The sequence below is a fragment of the Dunckerocampus dactyliophorus genome, chromosome 4 (genome assembly GCF_027744805.1).
Source record: "Dunckerocampus dactyliophorus isolate RoL2022-P2 chromosome 4, RoL_Ddac_1.1, whole genome shotgun sequence".
NCBI lineage: Eukaryota > Metazoa > Chordata > Actinopteri > Syngnathiformes > Syngnathidae > Dunckerocampus > Dunckerocampus dactyliophorus.
The window spans coordinates 3,448,885-3,471,550 of record NC_072822.1 but is presented as its reverse complement, the minus strand read 5'-3'; the positions used below and the strand labels follow the sequence as shown (position 1 = coordinate 3,471,550).

Genomic DNA, 22,666 nt, shown 5'->3' with positions numbered 1-22,666 from the left:
ACCCAATAGCTGTGTGTGATTGTGGACATGTGGTCCCACTAATGATAAATAGTGCGGCGTAATAACTCCACACTCCGGAGTTGTGTTCGGCAGCGAGGGGATCATGTGGCGTTTAGCCGCCCTCACTTTGTGCAAGGTCTTCTATTTTTGAGTCGTGTGGCGCTTTGGGAAGCTGAAGCTGTTTTTCACTTGGCTTGTTTTATAACAGGCAGCCAGCAGGGAGGTAACAATAAGCAGCACTTCTTCGCCAGAAGAGATGGCGGAGAGAGAGGAGATTTTCACCCACTCCTCTGCCTGCATTAACTTAGAGAGTAGCCACACATCATAAAACCTCAAAGTGCCATACAGACAACTTCTCCATCTGTGCTCCCTGCATTCTTTCCAAAACTTACTTTTTTCTACACTTCTTTCCTTTGAAAAAAAAAAAAAAACAAGTCATATGAACTCATTTTAGCACATCCACCAATTAAAAAGGCAAAAAGACTTTACAATTTTGTTATTTATGCGTGGGATGCATCTAGGAAGACTGGCCATTTGATTCTTGTTGTTGTCCTATGTTGTTTCTCATTGGCCCGCAGCACATTGTACAAATAAAATTGTACAAAAAAGAAACAGCAAAAATGGCAAAATTAGAGCAAAAAGGCACAATCGATCCATGTAATATATAGTGATGGAAAGTTCGTCTCTTTTTAAGAGAGGAGGTTCTTCGCGGTCGGGTGTGGAACCAATTTGCCGCGATAAATGAGGAATTGTCAGTAGGTGCAAGAGTTGAAATGGTTTCATTACTACAATTTTGCCTATGCCTTCCTTATTTAGAGTTTTCACAGCCCTTTGGACTATAATTGTAATTTGTGCCACCTTTTTTAACTTCTTTTTCCACTTGTGTGACAGGTTAAGATCCTACTTAAAACAGGAAATGAAGGTGTTCCGATAGCGGTAGCTTGACCCTGGAACAGAATCAGGGCAATTCGGAGGTCAACTAGCCTTCCAGAAAAGGACTGTGCTCCATCCCTTGTGTTGCCCACTTTATGACGGGAGCGTTGTCTTATGTGTCTGCAGTGTGACTCATCGTGAATACAGTAGTAGGAAAGCATGCATGCATGAATGTCCAGTATGCATGGCCACGTATGGAGTGTGTATGTTGACAGCACGTCTATCCTCAGCGGGACCGTGTCATCATCGTCTTCTTCATCATCTTTGCTTTGACAGTTGACAGTAAAATCCATTCCCCAGTATTTTGGTCCCTTTTCCCTCATCTGCTGACTCCCGCGTCTCCCGTAAATAGAGGCCGCACGCCATTAGCGCTGCCGTGTCATAAATAAAAACGTCAATAAGTGACAAACACTTGATGCTCACATCAGACGTATGTTGCCCGTGGCGTCCATGCGACTGCCACCTTCTTTGTTCCACTCACGTTGACTTTTATGGATTTATGTCGTGCCGTAGACGCGTCGCTCTTCCTTTCATACTTTGTCTTTGTCGTCTATTTCTCCATTTTTTATGACATCTGTCTTTGTCACACACCCAACTCTCCATACAGAGTGTGGAATGTATTTTGCGGAGAGCAATATGGTGGGTTTTTTCCCCCTGCCTCCACGTGTCCCTGCCATTAATGAGGTGCCTCGCGAGTGATGCGGGTCTGTCAGCGGACCTGACAAATTGCTTATAATCTACCTGACCTTTACGAAGGTGACTTGTACAGGAATAGTTAGCAAGGTCACACTTCTTGTCCCCTGCAGACTCGTTCCAATGATTGTATACAGCAATGCACAATTAGGGGTCAATTCCTTCCTATTTGTACTGACAAATGATCATGTGACTTTTAATATGCACTGTGTTCCAAATTATTATGCAAATGCTATTTTTCCTGTGATTTTGCTAAATAGTCAATATAAATTACTGTCATCATAATTTTCCAGTCATCGACCTTTAGAGTACAATTTGAATGTTGCTGAACAAACCTCCCAATGATGACAGTATTTAAAAAAAAAAAAACTTAAACTGCACCATACCACATGATTATGCACAACAGAGTTTCACGGGTTGTTAAGAAACGAAAATGGTCATTTGTTGAATTTGCAGCATCAGGAGGTCGTATTTACTGAAAGCAAAAGCTATTTCAGCCACTAACATTTGAACAGGCCAAGTTACATGTCCACATGAGATCCCTGCTTTGATAGAACCTCCACAATCCTTACATTCAACTTGGGAGCTTTTGGAGCGTTTCTGCTTGAATTTCACGGTGCACGGTGTGAGAATAGCCTCCCACGACTGCTGTTTTGTGGCGGTCTGCCTCCCACCCTCATACATTTTTTGCTTGACGTTGCTCTATTGGTTCTCACTTGGGTTGAGGTCAGGGGAAAAAAAGGGGGCCAAACCATGAGTTTCTCTCTTTTTATGTCCATAACAGCCAATGACAGAGAGGTAGGTATTGTTTGCGGCATGAGATGGTGCATTGTCATGCATGAGGGTCATTTTGCTACAGAAGGTACGGTTCTTCATATTGTGCCATGGAAGAAAGTGGTCAGTCAGAAACTCTAGCTACTTTGCTGAGGTCATTTTCACACCTTCAATGACCATAAAGGGCCTACCAGCTCTCTCTCAATGATTCCCATCCAAAACATGACTCAGCCACCTCCTTGCTGACATCACAGCCTTGTTGAGATATGCCGGCCGTACTCTACTTCATCCATCCGGACCACCCAAGGTTGCACGGCCCTCATCAGTAAACAGGATTGTTTGAAAATTCATCTTCACGTATTTGTTGGCCCACTGCAACCGTTTGTACTTTTGAGTATTGGTTAGTAGTGGCCAAATAGTAGGTTTATGCATAACTGCAAGCCTATGGAGGATCCTACACCTTCAGGTTGGGACTTCAGATCCACCAGCAGCTTCAAATACCTGTTTACTGCTTTGGCTTTTCGCTTTTTAGCAGGTGCTCTCTTGATTCCATACGTTTGTCTGGCAGAAACTTTTCTCATTATGCCTTCATCAGCACGATCCCGAATGTCATCTGAATCAGCCACAAAGTTTTTGTGAATTATTGTTCATGCCTTGTCCAAGGCATTGCGAGATTTGATGCTTTTTTTTGTCAGCAGAGGGATTCTTTTTCTTTCTCATATTGCTTGAAATAACGTGAAATACCAGCCTTATAGTCACCGTTACGCTTGTATTGCCCAATACGGTAGACTGCTATGTAGAGTCTATGTCCTTCTGTGCTTCTTCTACACGAGATGGAAATGTGTCTCCCTGTTTGCGTTTGTTTTCATTATTGCTCTGCCACCAAACTGGTGCTTTATGAAAGCTGCTGTGTCAGTGGCGCGTGCAATAATAAAATCCATGTTTTAATATCAGCCGTGTGATTGCATGCCGCCAGTTCCAGCGAGGAAGCAGAGTTATGGAGAGTTGTTTGTGGTCGGCATAATGTGCGATATTAGAGCAGATAAAGTGAAATGTGCTTTACACGGTGCCATTATTGTTATTTTTGTTATGATGGCTTGTGCGGCGTTCAAAAGATTTACATGCAGCCATCAACAGACAAAATGTGCTTGCATGGATGTTCATTTCTGTTGATGGGATTAGGAGATTTGTTCCTTTGCGTTCATCACACGTGGACGGAAGCAGTGCTACTTCTTCAAACCGTTTCCCGTTTCTGCAGTTTCTCTTCAGTAAAATAACTCCCGATTGGGCGAAACCTGGATAATCGAACTGCAGTAAGACGTTTTTTTATGATTACAGCCATACCTGTATGCAATACAACCTAATCAGCCTCATTTATAGAGCCATGGCCAAAACACTGGCATCTTTGGCATACCAATACTTTTAGCCATGACTAGATCGGAAACTGGGAAAATACAGTATTTCAATACATTTCATACACAGAAAAATCACCGTAAAGCACCGTGTATAAACTGCACTTTTTTTCCCACTGGTAAGAAGCAAAAAAATCGGGGTGCGGTTTATACACGATGACAGGTCTGTGACCAGACGCAGAAATTGATGAGAAGCCATTTTTAGAATAGCCGTCTGTGGGTCAGACAGTTGCTTTTACTTCAGCGCCCTCTGCTGTACAGTTGCTGAAAATGCTTGTGTATGCAACTAACTTATCTGACGGCTGTCTGTATTTTCACACAGTGAAACCATCTCTTTATACACTCAAGCTAACCTAAGCTAAGTTTATTCAAATTCACACTGAAGCAATGCAATAAAATACTAATAGAGAAAAAGAGAAGCAGTGAAAGATATCAAAACATCTCTGAAAATTGCAAATGTCTTTATTTTGATTTATTATTATTATTATTATTATTAATCTGTGCTTAGCCATAATATTCTTATTATTTATTCTTCTTTTTGAAATTGCTTAGTACCTTTACGCATGTTGATTTGAGATGAAAGAGTCATTTATGAACTAAACATTTGTTTTCCCCGCCGTGAGCCTGAAAATGGGGGTGCGGTTAATACACGAGTGCGGTTTATACACGGTGCTTTACGGTACTGCATTGGACTAGCTAGCTAGCTAGCCACCGCAGCTTCTTATAGTCAAAATTCTAAAAACTTTTTTTATTTAGTTTTTTTTTTTTTTTTTTTTTTTTTTAACTATAGTCCACTTCTTTTTAGCCCTGGGTGAAGGACGATAAGGGGATTTTGGAAATATTTAATCGCATGAAATTTATTTATTTGATGCATTTTTTTCATTTTAATTTAGATTTTTTTGTTTATCGTATAAAATGTGAATACATTTTTTTTAATCTCTTCAATTTATTTTTTAATTTGGATAAATTTAATCAAATTAAATACAATTATTTTATTATATTTTTTTGCATTTTATTTAAGAATTAAATGTTTAATTCTTTTGTAATATTTTTGCTGATTTTTGTGTGCAAGTTTAATAGGCATACTACTAGTAGTAATGTGTTTAATTTATTTTTGGTCAACATTTAAGTTCCCTTTTTTCTTGCAAATTTTACAAACTACCAGTTAATTACCTTTTACGTCCTGCATACAGTCGTCCCTCATTTATCGCGGCTAATTAGTTCGCAATAAATGAAGTCGGATTCAATATTAATAAATGGAATGTTTTTGTAGTTATGGTACAGAAAATCTGTTTCCGATCTTCTAAATACGGTTTTTAACATTACTGGAGCCCTCTAGACATGAAATATATAGTCACCTTTACATTTGTATTACCCAATATAGTAGCTACAATCAGGGAAATAAGATATAAAAAGATAACAAACTCACACGTTAGCAGTTCCTTGTTGTTTGTTTACTGAACAGCGTACTTCCTGCGGTGGCTATTGTCTCATCAATGTATTGTAATGGCGGCTCTAAATGGCTTTACACTGGTATTACCCAAGATAGTAGACATAACAAGAGTAAATAAAACACCTGCTTGTGTGTCTCACAGTAAATGTGCTCCCTAGGAGACCTTGGAGGGCAGGAAGTGGCGTCGGAGGTTCAGAGTTGAGTTTTAGCTTGTTGTGGGTTATTATCACGTTATTATTATTGTGCCTGTTGTGTTGTCATTTAAACCTGCAATAAATGCCTCTTCCGGCGATCACGTCTGGTGCTTGTCTCACCCAACAGTTACTGACACCTGGTGGCCAATGTAGAAGTGGTGCTTAATTTAGGTCAATTTGCTTAAATATGCATTTTTTTTACTAATAATAGTATTCAATCATGAAACAGTGATCAATTATTAGTTAATTTTTGATAGAGTGAGGGTGTGACTGCATTTCCATATACTGAAAGGTTGCATGATGGTGACAGTTTGACCCTGGGACAGGTAAAAGCAATTTCCTCTGAAAAATAGCTTTAAAATCCTATTGAATTTCAGTCTTTTGGATCAAATATAATGTTTTAGGATCCAACAAATGTCCCTGCCACTCAGAAGCCTTCACTCCCCCCATGTAATAACAGTTTGAATGCATGTGGACCTCTATTCATCTCATTGTGAGAGAATCAAATGCACAGAAATGAAGAAAAAGTGGTTAAAATGTGACAAAAAAAAACAAAAAAGAAGCAAGAGTCAAAGCCGTGCACTGTCGCTTGGAGGGACGGTGCAATGTGTCACTAATCTATAGAAGGGAGAAGCAATGCCACCGCCTTGGGGGAGAACATCGGTCCAAATTAAATTCTTCACTCGGTGTCTCCGGGCACTGCCTCGGGGTATCCCACGACCTCGGCAGCAGTGGGGGCGTGGGGCGTAGGGGGGCATTATGAGGAGGAGAGAGTGAAGGCGACAGGTAAAGAGGAGAAAATTGCAAAGAAGATGAAATGTACATACATGTACATTTTAGCCCATTACATACAATGGAAGGTGAATTCATCTGTTCCAGGGTCAAACCTTCATTAAGTATACAAACGTTCTTCCACTGCTGTATATCCAATCTGGCACAATCGCTCTGTTGGGACGTTATAGTCATGTTATAATGGGGTCTTTTGTCCCCTTAGGGCAGTGCTTCTGAAATAGTGGGGCAGGTCCCCCCAAGTGGTCCTTGCGTCCTTTCATTTTTCACTACGTGGCCGCCGCTGGACAAAGTTAGGACACCCCCTCTATAAATCAATCTTAAAGTGGTTAAAGAGTGGACCGTGGATGATAAAAATATAGCAAAGGTTTAAAAAAAAAAAAAAAAAGTGATTATGCAAATGAACAGGACTTGAGTGAACCTGGATTTGCTTAAACAAAGCGAAGAAAGGAGGCTTAAAGAAGAAAGGTATCAAAGTAAGAGCGATAACAGGTGTGCGTGGTGCGTTCAGTGGCTGCCAGCAGACGGCTTCCTTCAGTCAAAGTGACACAGTGCACCTTTCATATTTCTGATTGCCATCACTTCCCAACAAACTCAAATGTCCTCCACATGAAGCCTTTCAGCATACATGAAACACATGAGAAATGACGGGCGTGGCGCCTTCATCCTTCCATCTCTCATGTCCTATTCCTGTCTCCTGACCGGATTAGATGCTTTTTTTTTCATATATTCATCGCTGCAGGGGAAGGGGAGGGTGTGACTGCTATGCTGTGGCGCAGCATGTGGCTAACTACTACAGCTAAGATGTTTCCATTAAGGATGATGTCCTCAGACTTCGTCCAGTCGTGAAGACGTACTAGCAAGTAAGCTTGCGTAAGGAACGAATGCAATCTAATCTAAGCGTGCCATAGAAGGAGTGCAGCGGTACCTTGGAGACAACTTGTCTGCTCGCGTCCACCTCATCACTTGTCCACCCACAAACACATTGCAAATTAGATTAAACACACAGAAGGAGATGTTGTGGTACCTCGGTTTTCGTTATTAATTCATTCCAAAAGGTTTGAGGAAAACCCAAACGTACAACAACCAAGTACATTTTTCCCCATAGGACGTAGCAATACCTTCCAGGCACCCCAAAAATACATTTTATAGGGAATAATTGCAGTTTTACATGCTGAAAACAATATGAAATAATGATGAATGGATGGAAGTTATTGTTGATGCAGACTTGCCGTGCATCCTGGCGAGATCCAATTCATTAGTGTTCATCACCCTCTTTATCAAAGTGCTGGCACTTGCAACTTTCTTTGGCCCCGTGGCGGGTTATTGAGCAGTCGCACTCAGACAGTGAGTCAGCAAAGTGTAGGCTGCTTTGTTTGGACACTCCATTTTGCAGAATGATGCAGTTCAGGGTGTTGTGATACTACAGTGCTTCTACTTTTTAATTGTAGCCATCTCTAACACGGGCAAACGGACTAGTTTGTTTCACGAGCAATATTGTACAAAAAACAAGACAATGTACAAAAACCCAGGCAAAAGTTTGCCTAAAATGTTTGATGAAAAACAGGATGTACGAAAACCGACGGTATTTACTAACGTACTGTTAATGCTGACCTTCAGGACTTTACGGGGCGTTAGGTAGAAGCAGGCAATAACTGGAAACAGGCTGTTATTTATGAAATATAAAACTTATTTAGTATATTTCTTTTCTTTAGCCTTTCTTCCTGGTTCTTTGGACCGTGTTGCTGTCGGAGAGGTAGTCAATGACCACACAATGTAAAAGGTTTTCAAATTGTACTAAAAAAATAATAGCAATACTGTATATTTGGTGACTTAACAACGAGGAAGATTGACGAAGAGCCCAGACTGAAAGTGCACAGAGCCTACATAGCTCTTGCTGTAACTATGCTGATAGCGTGTCTGTTGACTATCTTCCCCTCTGACTACTTTTCCATGAGTTATCTGTGAGTGTTGTACAATTCTAGTTGTGCTGTGTGAGTTGGGCTGTCATGAAAGCACATTCCTATGGGATATGATTACACTAAAATACACTAAGCTATTAGACTGAACCTAAAAGTATAATAATATTAACAATATATTTGGTCATAGCGCTGGAATCTTTCAACAAGGAGGAAGATCAACAAAGAGCCCAAACCGAAAGTGCACAGAGTCTACATAGCAGTTGCTGCACCCCGCTACAAAGTGAAAGTTAAGCTTGTGTGTGAGAGACTGGCTCAGACTGGTTCTAATTATGCTGATAGAATGACTGTTTACTATCTTTTCCTCTCACGACTTTTTCATGAGTTATGCGAGTGTCGTACAACTCTAGTTGTGCTATGTGAGTGCAGGTGTCATGAAAGCATTCCTATGGGATGTGATTACACTGCAATACACTAAGTTATTAGACTGAACCGAAAGGTATAATCATAACATATTTGGTTATAGCACTAGACTCTATCAACAGCAAGGAACATCGACAAAGAGCCCAGAATGCAAGTACACAGAGTCTATAGAGCAGCTGCTGCACCCCTCTAGAAAGTGCAAGCTAAGTTTGTGTGTGAGAGACTGGCTCAAACCGATTCTAACTATGCTGATAGTTTGTGATGTCTGTTTACTACCTTCTCCTCTCAGTACTTTTCCTTTTGAGTTATCTGTGAGTGTTGTACATCTCTAGTTGTGCTCTGTGAGTGCAAGTGTCATGAAAGCATTCCTATGGGAAGCTATTACACTGACATACACTAAACTACGTATAATAATAACGTCACATTTTACAATAAGGTACACAAAAATACAGTAGTTACTGAGGAACTAATGACGAACTAATGACTACGGCACATAAATTTAGACTAGTTCCTGAGGAACTAATGAGGAACGAATGAGGAACTAATGACTAAGTCACATAAATTTAGACTACTTCCTGAGGAACTAATAAAGAACTAATAAGGAACTAATGACAAAGGCACATAAATGTAGACTAGTTACTGAGGAACTAATGATGAACTAATGAGGAACTAATGAGGAACTAATGACTAAGGCACATAAATTTAGACTAGTTACTGAGGAACTAATGAAGAACTAACAAGGAACTAATGAGTCGCGCAGTTACTGAGGAAGTAAAGCACAAATTTAAAGTAGTTACTGAAGAACTAATGAGGAACTAATGAGTAGTGGTTAGAGTTAGGTAGGGTCGTTCCTCATTAACTACTGTAATTTTGTGCACCTTATTGTAAAGTGTTACCAATAATAATAATAATAATAATAATAATAATAATAATAATAATATCTAACAATAACCATTTTTTCTACTTTAATGATGATTTGGAGTGCCTGAGAAAGCGTAAAGGAAAAGTACAGCGCATGAGTTTAACACCAACAGCTGAATAGTGCAACCGACATTTTGAAGCGCATACAGAGGTAGATAAAGTTGCTGTATACAGACTCATGATACTTCACATGTTGCTACTGCCATCTTGTGGCGTTAACACTCAGCGGTATGTTTCCTGACCCGGCGCTAGTTCGATACCTCAGTGGTTATATGCTTTGGTAGACCACGCGCCGCAGTCTTTATGTGGAGCATTTGCAGTACTTCTTCAGTTTTGATACAAGTAATTCATAATTAGAAGGCGTGGGAAACAACCTAACGATGTACAGTGGGCTACATGATGGTCATCTAAGATTCTCTAGTCATTAAAAAAAAAAGATGACTGATCAAAGAGTCAACTTATTGCTTTCAAATTCAGTTTGAGGAGGAGAACAAAGACAAGGATGTTCTTGGAAGAAAAAGCAATGAGGGCAATGAAAGGAAAAGCCAAAAAAATGAAGTAAAAAGTGAGTGGTGGAAAAGTCAGGAAGCAGTCAAAGAAAGTGGAAAAAAAGCAGGATCCGTGGCACATTAGTGGGTCAGATGCTACTGCTGTGATGTCCCACTTCTTAGTCCAAAAAATTGGCATGCAACACGCCGCTTCCTTCTTCTAAAGACTTTTTTGTTAAGTAGGATTTCAGGAGCTTTAACTTTGGGAGTCCAACCCCAAAAAAGACAAAAACAGGAAGAAACTTACTTTGGCCAAAAGTGAGGACGTGAGGCGCGGTGCGGCTGATCGGAATGCGGCCGTGGGCTGCTTTTTGTAGAGCTCCTCGGGATGCTTTTCTACCTGGGAGAACATTCAGGAAAAAATACAGACGTGAGCTTGTTTTCTGCAGGGATTGACTGAGGACAGAAAGAAAGATAAAGAAAGCGATAAAACTAGCCACTGATCATCCCTCAGTACCTCGTACTCTCCTGGACTCGGTCCTAGTATCGATTCCTTATTGAAGAAGATGCTGAAGCGTTTAGCTGTGGAGCCAAAGCCTCCCTTCTTGGCTCGCTCTAAAAAGGCCCTTTTAAAACTCTCCTGGGCCAAACCGTAGGCAAAGATGTCGTAGGACCCGGGACCTGGACGCAGTACACACGGGAATTGCTAGAACGTATACAGGGAATTACAGCAAAAAAGGCAGATTACCCCTTTTTTTTGGATGCCCCAGAATTTGGTGACTTGAAGGGGGCTGTGTCCTTGCAATGTGACACATTTGGTGCACTTTTGTAATGAAGAGTGGTCAAGATGCACCATGCTGATAAACCCTAAAAACGCTGAATGTTGCCATTAAAGCAGGGGTGTCCAGAAGGTGTGGGATTTGTGATATACAGTGCTCCCTCGCTCTATCGCGGTTCACCTTTCGCGGATTCGCTGTTTTGGGGATTTTTTTTTTGTGTTTTTTTTTATTACAGCGTATGAACGCTGTTACAGGCTGAGCCTGGCCCTTTAAGAAGAATTGCAATGTGGGAGGTTGAGTGTCTGTCTTCCCTCTCTCGTCTGTCTGCACCGCCCATTGTTTTCTGCGTCCTGATTGGCTGTAGACCATTGGCAGGGTCACAGGAGTGAAATATGCGTAAGTAACTTCATAATTTCTTGTGTTGATCATTGAGGTTGATCATTACAATTCAAATGAAGGTTTGAACTTTTTGAGAGTGTTTAAACAAGAGAGAAATGTGAGAAAATGTTATTGCCTGCCTGAGAAAAGTGAATAAAGTGTATAGTGGGGGGGGTTACAGCCTCAAGACATACAGTATATAATCATTGTAAAAAAAAATGAAGTTGGCTACTTCACGGATTTCACCTATTGTGGGATATTTTGGGAACCTATCCCCCGCGATAAAGCAGGGAGCACTGCACAGTAACCTCTGGTTTAAAGAGGTTACTTGGTTCCAGCCACGACCGCCATAAGTGAATATTTTTGTGGATGGATGGATGGATGGATGGATGGATGGATGGATGGATGGATGTGTAGTGCAATAATACATCCATCCATCCATCTTCTATGCTGCTTCTCCTCATTAGGGTCGCGGGGGTATGCTGGAGTCTATCCCAGCTGACTTCGGGCAACAGGCGGGGTACACCCTGGACTGGTCGCCAGCCAATGGCAGGGCACATATAGACAAACAACCATTCACACTCACATTCATACCTATGGACAATTTAGAGTCGCCAATGAACCTAACGGAGAATCGAACCCAGGTCTTCCCCATGTCCAGGCTGTGACTGTGTGGCCAATATGCAATAATACATAATGAATAATGATAATACATTTCATTTTAGTATACATTTTATTTTTTTATTTTTTTTATATTTGGGAGTGAATTACAATGCACTATTTTAACTCCTAGATCTGACAAACTTGGCACACAAACACACAAACCAACCTGGTGTGGCGCCTCCATTTCTGTTAGGAGGGAAGCGTGCTGCCGTGACACCAAAGGGGCTTTTGCTGTGCCCCGCTGTGCCGTGTAGCGTCGGGAGGGCACACCGCGGGTCATTATACGCACCGACAGGAGGCGACACTTCTTTGGCAGTCTTGAACCTCTAATGGACAGACAAGGCACAGGATGAGATGGATATCAGTTAGCGTGGGGGCAAGAAAGTCGGGCTTTGAAGTAGTGGAAAAAGGGTCTCGGGTCATGTCCCCCTACAGATCCACTTGAATGGTTGTATCATGTAAACGCTGTGTCTATTTCGCGGTAAAATGACAAACAAAGCCTATTTTTCTTTGCTGATCGCTCGGCTGAGACACACTAATGCTAGCGCTTTATCCATGAGGGCGTAACGGCTGTCAGACGCCAAGTAAAGACATCACTTTGACAATAACACACAACCTATATATTTATGTACACAACTACTGCGCTCCTACACACACACACACACACACACACACAACCCTCATGCCTAACTGGGCCTCCAAAATAATGCACCCGTTCTTGTAAGCCATTATAGCAGCGCTCAGGTTCTGCTTGTCAAGCTCAACCTGACAGACCTTTCATCAAACATTTCCTCTGTCAGCCTCACTGATGCTAAGTCAGCCTCAGCAGTGGTTAGAGTGCAAACACACACACACACACACACACACACACACACACACACACACACACACACAGGCTAAAAGTGCCTGTAAGGACTTCGGTACGAGAGCGTTATTTCATATGAACAACTGTGGCAATACTGAGCATTTGTTTACATGGTTGTTATCCAAATAATACGCACCAAATAAAAAAACAAACACAGTAGAGCTCCACTATTGATGAAAAACTGCAAATAATGGACGCACGCATAAAAAAACTCAAAATAAGAATGTTTGACCCATATAAAATGCCGCTCACATTTTAAATGCAGTTCTATGCATTAAGAAACTATTACAAGCAAAGACTGTACCGTCATCCCTCACCACAATTCCGCAACATCACTCTATCACAGTTTTCCAAAATAAGTTAATAAATTATTGCTGTTTTGTGGTGACTACAGCCTATTATTAGATTCTAGATTCAAGATTCAAGAGTTTTATTGTCATATGCACAGTTAAACAGGTAGTTCTTAGTAGGTATTTAGTATTTTTAGTATTATTTGGCTAGGTATTAGTCAAAATAAATATGCATATAGTCAGATTTTTACATATTCTTGGCCTACATTAACCATTTTTGTGTATAAAAATGTGTAGATGAACAAAAATACAAATAGAAGGCAGTCAGAAGATACATTAATAATATGTAATATTCTACACTGGTCACTAGGTGTCAGTAATGTTACGCTGGTGAGACAATAGCCACCACGGTAAGTATTTGTGTCTAATATGTCTTATTTTCTCATATTATGTCTACTATATCGGGTAACAGGCGTGTAAAGGTGACTATAGGGGTGTTATTTCATGCCTAGGGGGCTCCAATAATGTTAAAAATTGGATTTAGAAGATTGTAAACAGGTTTTCCATGCCATAACGACGAAAATATTCAATTTCTTTAAATTGAATCTACTTGCTGGAAAATGTTGAGTGAATTGACGTGTGCGACAGTGCCCTCTGCTGGACTCTTTTTTCCTGCAGATAGTGCCATCAAACCACTGTTTAAGTTACCATAAAAAACTTTTTATTAAGAAAATCAGTTTTCAAATAGGTGGGGCTCTAGCGTATACACCTTGGCAGGAATAGATCAGATGCGATGATTAGAACACTTGGCGCCTCACAAGTAGTGGATTATAATCTGGGCAGAAAACAGCAATGTATTGTAATGGTGGCATTAAATGGCTTTACGCTCATTTTACCCAGAGATGTAAATAAAGCTCCTGCTCGTGTGTGTCACAGTAAATGTGGTCCCTTGGGGACCTTAGTGGCGGGTGGACAGATGTGTGGAGAACAGGAAGTGACGTCGGCGGTTCAGAGTTTTACTTTGTTGTGGGTTAGGTCCACAACTGTAGCTCGGGTTATTGTTATGATTATTATGTTGTGCCTGTTCTGAAAATCACACATGGGGCTTGTCTCACCGAACAATTACTGACACCTAGTGGCCGATGTAGAACACTACATTCAAGATGAGGATCCTTCTTCTGCCTTGTATTTGTAGTTTAGTTCATTTAGCCATTTTTAGGCTTGAAAATGCACAATGTAGGCCAAGATTAAGTACAATTTGCTTAAATATGCATATTTTTTACTAATAAAAGGCCATAGTCAACCACTTGACCACTGATCATTTATTGATTTTTGAAAGACCGCAATACAGTGAGGGCGCAATGTTCGAACTGTGATGTCGCAAGCGGCAACTGTTGTTATTTTTACACTCCGATATTGGCTTTTCAGGCGATATCTGATATTGTCCAACTCTCAATTTCCGATTCCAATATTCAACCGATACCGATATGTGTACCATCACATATCTCCTGTCGAGGAAGGACTGGACTGGACAGGAGTGGACGAATTACCTTATTGTGTAGTATTATTCCATCCATCCATCCTCTATGCTGCTTATCCTCAGTAGGGTCACGCGGTATGCTGGAGCCTATCCCAGCTGACTTCAGGCAAGAGGCGGGGTACACCCTGGACTGGTCTATGTATTATTATTATTATTATTTATTATGTATTATTGCACTACAAATTTGACGTCATTTGTTCCGTATTTCTTTATTCTTATTCTATTTACGTGGCCGCAAACAAAACTGCACAACTCTCGCAAGCAAACACCTGAGAATTACCCGCGTCTGGGCGGTGCCCCGACAACTCACCACGCCCTGCCACCCCGAACACGGCCAAGCAAAGCATCAGCTCAAGCACGCGCCGCGTACGGACTGCCATGGCGAGCGGGCTCGCTGCCCACACACGGAGCTTCAAAGTCCACAAACTCCCAAACTCTGCACAGAAACACGCCCACAAATGCTGTTCAGATTGAAGTTACAGAGATGTCTGCCATCTCCTGGTGTGAAGTATTGAGGCATCATGGCTATATCGGCTTTCATTATAGGGAAAAAAACGATACCGATATTGACGGATGTTACATTTTTATGCCAATATCAGACATCTCTACTCCAAATCCATGCATTCCGTCTCTGTCATTCACCATTAAAGTGAGGACTTTGATGATTGCATGTCTTTTATAAAAAAGTGTAAGTAAAACATCGGCAGTAAAGTTGATAGAGGTTTTATGATGGTGACATTTGACCTCGGAACAGGTGAATTGGCTTTTCATGGTTTTCAATGGGGAAAACTGCATTCAACCTGAGAGGTTCCACTGTGCTTTTCAGTGACTCGCAGGAAGGCATGAGTAGCACCTTGGCCATGGCCAGGTGACTCTTGTGCAAGAGACTTTAACTTATCAATAAATAAACATCACATAACAAATGCATGCTGAAAGGAGGCAAGAATGTCTGTCGCAAATTGAATGGCAACCCACCGCACAGTCGCCAAGGTGGCAAGGCTGCAGCGTAATAGAATGAAGAAATAGAATAGAAAAGAAATAGGCAGAAAAGATTGCGTGCATGAAGAGAAAATGAGGACAAGGAAATAAGCTGAAGAATTACCAGTAATCAGAATTTGTCATCTTTGCAAGACATCGGAGGCGCTGCGTCCAACACACAAAGCAACATCCACAAAGGGCACGTTGGGATGACTTTGGTGTGGACGCCCATCACACGCGTCCAAATATCTTACGCCGTCTTCCATTGTCGCTTCCTGACCAATAATGCACGAAGATCAGAAGATCAGGGTAATGATGGCGTGGTCACATGACCCGCTGTTTCAAGGCCAAAACAGAGCGTGTTGCACATATGAGGAGGCCATCTGTCTGTCACTTCCCCACCGAGCTCTTTTTCAAGTCCTGCCTCCCAAACTGAGCTTTGTTTGCGCTTGAATCTCATTTGAATGCGTGTGATGTTGTCAGGCTTTGTTTTTCTTCCAACCTCACACACACGCACGCACACACACACACACAAGATGAAAAAGTGGAGAAGTTATTGTCCAGGAAGATGAGCATCAAAACACAAAGAGGAGAAATGTGTGAATGATACTGGGGGAGAAATTGGGAAGAGGTGAGGCGAGAACTGAAAGAGTCCCACTGTTCCTCTTATCCTCTGCTCCCTCAGTGCCTCCTTATCTCGTTTCCTCTCCATCCCTCTGCAGGAGAACACTGTCACATGCCGCCACAGTCACCCCCTGATCAAGATCTAAGAAAACTGTCACCCGGGGTTCTGACGCACGCACGCACGCACGCACGGGCCGTGTTTGTGTGTGTCATTGACGACAGCACACGCTTACCCCCCAACACAGCATGTGGCCACAGAAATGAGGTCGGAAACTCTGTATCTCACGCACACGCACGCATGCAGACGTTTGAAGCAAACCCTGCAATCTGACATGGGAAGTTGTAAATATGAAAGTGTGTGTGAGACAGACGTGATTTACAGTGGAATCAGTGATGTACGGTGAGGTTCATGGCTGGTGAGGCACTGACTGCTTTGGAGGGTTTTTTATGTTAATACAGGTTGCTCGTTAAGAAGAAAAAGAAGAGAATGATTGACTTTTAAACTGAAATTAATCTGCTACTTTGTTGTAAAAGTCTGAACCCCTTCTGTTGAGCTTGGGTGTATGTAATCCTCCATCTTGGCTGTCAAACTCGTTCATTCAGTCAGCACAGCATAAAAAAATCTTTAATGCATTTGAGGTGCTGCTGAGAGCCGACTCGAGCTGACACGTTGACGCTGGGCTGCTGTTTGTGTATTTCAATAAAGTTCCAATGAAACGCTTGGCTTTTGCTCTCCGAAGGAGGACAGCAGCAACAAGAACAGCAGGAATAGTGATGTCACGCTTCCATTCAAGACCTTACAGGCCTGCACAACGTCATGTTTCTACCAACATCACATTGGCAGCACGTCTCCATCCAACTCAATACACTCAGATGGAAGCAGCTTCTTCTTCTCCTTCTCATCCTTCTTCTTCTCCTCCTCTTCCCCCTCCTAGTAGCCTCTTCTTCTTTTCCTATGATCATCTTCTTCTTCTCCAAGTAACTGCATCTTTTCCTCTTAGCTTGTTCTCCTCCTCCTATTATCTTCTTCTTGTTCTCCTCCTAGCAGCTTCCTCTTCTCCTTCTTCTTCTACTAGCTTCCTCTTCTCCCAGTAGCTTATTTGCCTTCTCCTAGTAGCTTGTTGTTCTTCTCCTAGTAGCTTCTTATTCTCTTCTTCCAGAAGAATGAGATGAAGCTACTAGGAGGCGGAGAAGAAGCTAGGAGGCAGAGAAGAAGAAGCTAATAGGAAGAGGAAAAGAAGGAGATACTAGGAGAAGAAGGAGAAGAAGCTTCTTGCAGAAGTAGGAAAAGAATGACAAGAAGCTACTAGGAAGGGAAGAAGAAGAAGCTAATAGGAGGAGAAGAGAAGAAGAAGAGAAGAATAAGCAAATAGGGGGAGAAGAAGAAGAAGAGAAGAAGAAGCTAATAGGAGCATGAGGAGAAGAAGAGAAGAAGGAGCTAATTGGAGGACAAGAAAGAGAGAAGAGGAAGCTAATAGGAGCATGAAGAGAAGAAGAAGCTAATAGGAGCATGAGGAGAAGAAGAGAAGAAGAAGCTAATCAGAGGGCAAGAAGGAGAGAAGAAGAAGCTAATAGGAGCATGAGGAGAAGAAGAGAAGAAGAAGCTAATCAGAGGGCAAGAAGGAGAGAAGAAGAAGCTAATAGGAGCATGAGGAGAAGAAGAGAATAAGAAGCTACTAGGAGAAGAACAACAAGCTACTAGGAGAACCCTATTTGCTTATTCTTCTCTTCTTCTCTTCTCCTCCTATTAGCTTCTTCTTCTTCCCTTCCTAGTAGCTTCTTGTCATTCTTTTCCTACTTCTGCAAGAAGCTTCTTCTCCTTCTTCTCCTAGTATCTCCTTCTTTTCCTCTTCCTATTAGCTTCTTCTTCTCTGCCTCCTAGCTTCTTCTCCGCCTCCTAGTAGCTTCATCTCATTCTTCTCCTACTAGCTTCTCCTTCTTCCCCAAGTAGCTTCTTCTTCTTCTCCTCTAACTGACTTCTTCTTCTCTTTCTCCTACTAGCTTTTTCTTCTCCTTCTCCCACTCGTTTCTTCTTCTTCTTCCACTACTAACTTCTTTTCCTACTTCCTCTTCCAATAAGCTTCTATTAGTATGCTACTACATGACCTTTACCAGTGTTGGCAATGAGGACAAGCGTGATGATGACCACACACACAGACACACACACACACGCCCGTAGAGGATGCTCAGTATAATATAAAAAAATCAAAAGAATAAGCGGAACCAAGCTTTGACACAACCTGACAGGTGATGTTCAATAGCGCATCCACTGTATCCCACAACACATTTCACTCATTTGTACAAAGAAGATCCATTCAAATATTCAAGTGTCATTCCGGAGCTACAGAACACCGAAAGCGTGCTAGTAAACTCCTCTTCACCCCGTCCGTGGAACGAGCTTGGCGTCTTAAACTGGGACGTAGTCTTAAATATTCCGTGCTGAAAAAGCGCCGTCCTTTGAGAAGCTGCTAATTGCGTGCATTTATCTCGCAGATTACATCTGAGGAATGTTTTCAACATGGGCCCGTTGTTTTCCGATGTCCTTAATGCATCTAAATGGATCCTAATTTGGTTATCGGGGCCAGCGGGATCAATCTTGAGAGTGAGATGTTCCTGCCCTACAGCAGAATGAAGCAGTGTGGTGGAATGACTCGGCCAGGAGAGCACAGGCTGACAGTATGTAGCGTAGCTCTGTGCTGTATCGTCGGACATGGAGCGTTGGATGCCATTATTGCTCCATAAAACACAAATAAAAAGACAATCATTCAACAGAGTTCCTCATAGGGGGGCTGCGGGTGTTCATATACACTTAGGAGTGGATGCACTTTTATTATTTGATTTTTCAATGCATTTTCAATCACAATCAAAATAAAAAATGAAGCTCTTTTATATCATGTAAACATGTAACATTGCCTTTCATTCTACTTTGTTATTATCATCATGTATCTGTAATTTTTCCAAATGAATAAGCAATGGTACTTAAAATACTTGTATTTTATATCCGTTATACAATTTGACCTATTTATTTAAATATACAGTATGTATGTATATTTAAATCAATAAATATATCTTTATAGTCAAAATCCAGTGTCAAAAAGGAAATGAACTGAGATAATAATAGTAATATTAATAATAACAAATATTATTATTATTTGAATTTTAAATGCAGAGAAAATGTGTTTTTTTTTCCTGAGGTTAAAAAAGAAAAGTTACCACAACCCACTCAGCAATGAATTGAGACACTGCGTCCAGCGTTAGCGTGGAGACCACTATTTCTGCTTCACTTGTGTTTGGTTTTTTTGATAGCGGTTACATTTGGAGGTCAATCTAGGCAGGAGCAGTAGAAATAGACACCACATAGATTTCAGCTTGGGGAAGAGCTGCAGGCGACAAGCTGCACCTTTTACAGGCCTCGCCAAGGACAGCAGCTCCTGGCGACGCTGCGTCCTCATGCTGCTTCTCAGGCTCGCACCGTGCACCGTGCACCAGCGCCTTTCCCTCACATCCCAGCCAGATGCTCGCGCCACACGGTTGGAGAGGGCCAATTACTGGCCTGACATCTTTATTGGGAAACGGGACATTGAAACCTATGGAATTCAGTTGAGTGTCACAGTGACAGTGCTCATGCGTCTTGGAGGTGGGAGCAGCTAAGAACACGATATCCATTTTATATTTAATACAGAGAAGCAATACATCCTTTATCTTTCCTGCCTGTAGAGCAGTTACGATGAAGTCCCCCCCCCCATGAACTATGCCTAGCAACAGGTGGCAAATGTGAGATTAGTAGTGATGCTGAATCGTGAATGGGAGGCGTGTCGTGTTTGTACCTCGGTCTGAGAGAGGAAGGTGGACGTGATCTGCTGCTTTTGGTCACTGGGCCTCTCAAACTGACCTCTGATGTCATAGTGACCTGGACCAGGAACTCCCTTTTAGAGAAGAACATGAAGTTGCAGTATTTAGTCTTAGTTCATGCACAGTACCAGTCAAACGTTTGGAGACACTTTCTCTTGCACTTGAATGACAATGTGTGTCCATGCTTTCGATTGTCGCTGTCAATTTCAGCATATGACAAAAATACAATTTGACAACGGCAAAAAAGAAGAAATCTGCGGTAATTTTACAAGAATTAAGTCAAAATATTATGAGGAAACTTGTAGTCATGTTAGTAGCATGAAGTTGAAACATTAACGAAAAAAACTGAAGGGAGTGTTCGGGGTGCAACGATTCATCCACTACATCTATTTATTTATTGATCTGTATTCAGCAAGTTTCCATTCCGGACGACATGTATCCGTCTAACATCGTTTAAAAGGCAATCAATCGATTGAATCGATACTAGGAAATGAAGCATTGGATTTAAGCACAGCAGGCTATCTATGAATGTGTGTGTTTTTTAGCACTTTTAATGGTAAAGACGTTAAACGTTACTCCATTCCTGTCAGTGATGTCATCGTCTTCCGGGCATGTGGTGGTCATGGGTGTTGTGGTTGACCTGTGAAACACAGTTGAGTCATGTCTTCTTCTTTCGGTCAGTTGATTCACTTTATTCAGTATTCATATTTAACCCATCTGTCTTTATTTGAAACCCCTTTTAAGTGTCGTGTACGGGGACAATATGTAAAGTAAAGCTCCAGACGCCAGGTTACGGTCCAGTAGCAGTGACGCTTAGCGACGTCATCGTCCAGCGTGGCGCGTCCAGCTCAAAACACATACTTTATGTAAGAATGTTACAAATACGATGCTAAAATCTAACAATGTGAGCACTCGATTAGGAGAGTCCGTGGAGACACCCTTAAAAGTGCATTTTTTCATATGATTTGTGGTGTGGTAGGTGTATTTTCATTCGTATACAGGTCCAGCTACAGTCCAACTACAGCCTTTCAAACTCATAGATCAGATCAGGATAAAAGATAAAAGGTATGTAGGATATAAATTAACTTAAATATCTAACTGAAGATGAAATTTCATTCAAATTTGACGGCGCAAAATATCTTAATTTTGCCCCGGAATGACTGTGTGCATGCAATTAGTAGTGTGGAAACCAATACAGCGTGCTGCTGCAGCATTGATGACAACTGATTTTCCTCCCTGGGCTTTTGATGATCAAAAGAATGTAAATGGACAAACTGGTGACTTTTAAACCAAATGTCACAGCCCAAGTTGGGATATATTTTGTAGTACGGTCGTGCTTGCCGGGGTCCGTGGGCCGATCACAGCTCTTGTCTTGGCTCATTGTTAAAGCAATGGGAACCAAAGGCAGTATTTCACGCTATGGAATTTGCCAATATGGGAATAAAGTATAATAATTACATGAAAATTTACAGGTAGAAAGTGGAAATACTGGAGCTGGAAAATTTAAAAAATAAATAAATAAAAAATGGGGGAAAAAAACATTTCACAAGATTAAATTCAAACTAGTCGTATTGCAAATATTATGGGAATAAAGTCAGAATGTTATGAAAAGAATATTTATTTGTTTTAATTATTTAAATAAATGATTTAAGAAAAATAATGTAATTGTAGTCGCATAGAGTTGAAATATTAAAGAATGTTATTTTTTTAAGTTGTAATATTTTGCGAGTTATCATTTGGAAGTTATCATTTTTAGATAATTAGTTTGGGGGAAAGGTTAGAATACAAGGGGAATAAAGTCAAAATATTATGGGAATAAAGTCATTTTCTCATTTTACGAGATGATTATTTACGAAGAAAGTTGAAATTTTGGAATTTTTTCAAAGTGCTAATTCGCACTACTAAATGACTTCATCACGCCATGACAAGGATATTTTAGCTCAACGTGCACAGTAAAAGAGACTGATGTTCCAATCTGGATGTCGCTTCAGTCCCCGTCCTACTACCACCCAGGAAGCTAAATAGCTAGTCCACAGTTGTACTGTAGTTGCTTCCTCTCAGGAGAACACTGCCCCTAGCGCTTTGGCAAAGAATTGCAAGTCAGAGAGGCAGAGAGCTTGCCTTTTCACATGAACACCAAAACGCCGGATGTCCTCCGTTGTTGACCTTTTCAGCAACACACACACACACACACACACACACACACACACACACATACACACCAGTTATAAAGCCACTAAGTGCGTGGAATCCTGTGGATTTCTCCACAAAACAATAAAGATGGATGCCATCTTTATTCATGACCACTGGCTTGTCCTCTGAGCGCAGGACACGGATGGATGTAGCATGCATTTATAAGCTGTCACTCACGTCCTGTCAACAAAATGTCGTCATGTGGTTCTACGCAAGGCAAGAGTGTTATTTAGGGAAGTGGAACTCTGCGACAGAGAGTGTTCAAGTGAAAAAATATATTCCTGCTCGACTGTTTTTTGGTTGTTGTTTTTTTAAAAAGAAGAAAACACAACAGAGATTTCAACTTGGAGGCGTACTATTTTTAACAGGACTGCCGTGTTTGAGACTGACAATGTGAAGTCGGGAAGATGAGGGCGAATATAAGGACGACAGCTGTGTGGAGTATTATGAGCTACAAACTCAAGTCTGCTATTGGGAAGTGTAACTGTAATAACACTGAAATACC

General features: G+C 41.3%; 1 protein-coding gene across 1 annotated transcript in view; it reads right to left on the bottom strand.

Moving 5' to 3' along the window:
* Window positions 1-22,666, bottom strand: part of stpg2 (sperm-tail PG-rich repeat containing 2) — a 64,648-nt gene that overhangs the window by 26,772 nt on the left and 15,210 nt on the right. Inside the window, exons 7-10 of the mRNA XM_054773059.1 lie at window positions 19,944-20,038; window positions 11,986-12,145; window positions 10,517-10,680; window positions 10,307-10,399 (exon numbers count right to left, since the gene is read on the bottom strand). Of these exons, the coding sequence (XP_054629034.1) occupies window positions 10,307-10,399; window positions 10,517-10,680; window positions 11,986-12,145; window positions 19,944-20,038 (512 nt within the window). The remainder of the gene's footprint in view (window positions 1-10,306; window positions 10,400-10,516; window positions 10,681-11,985; window positions 12,146-19,943; window positions 20,039-22,666) is intronic.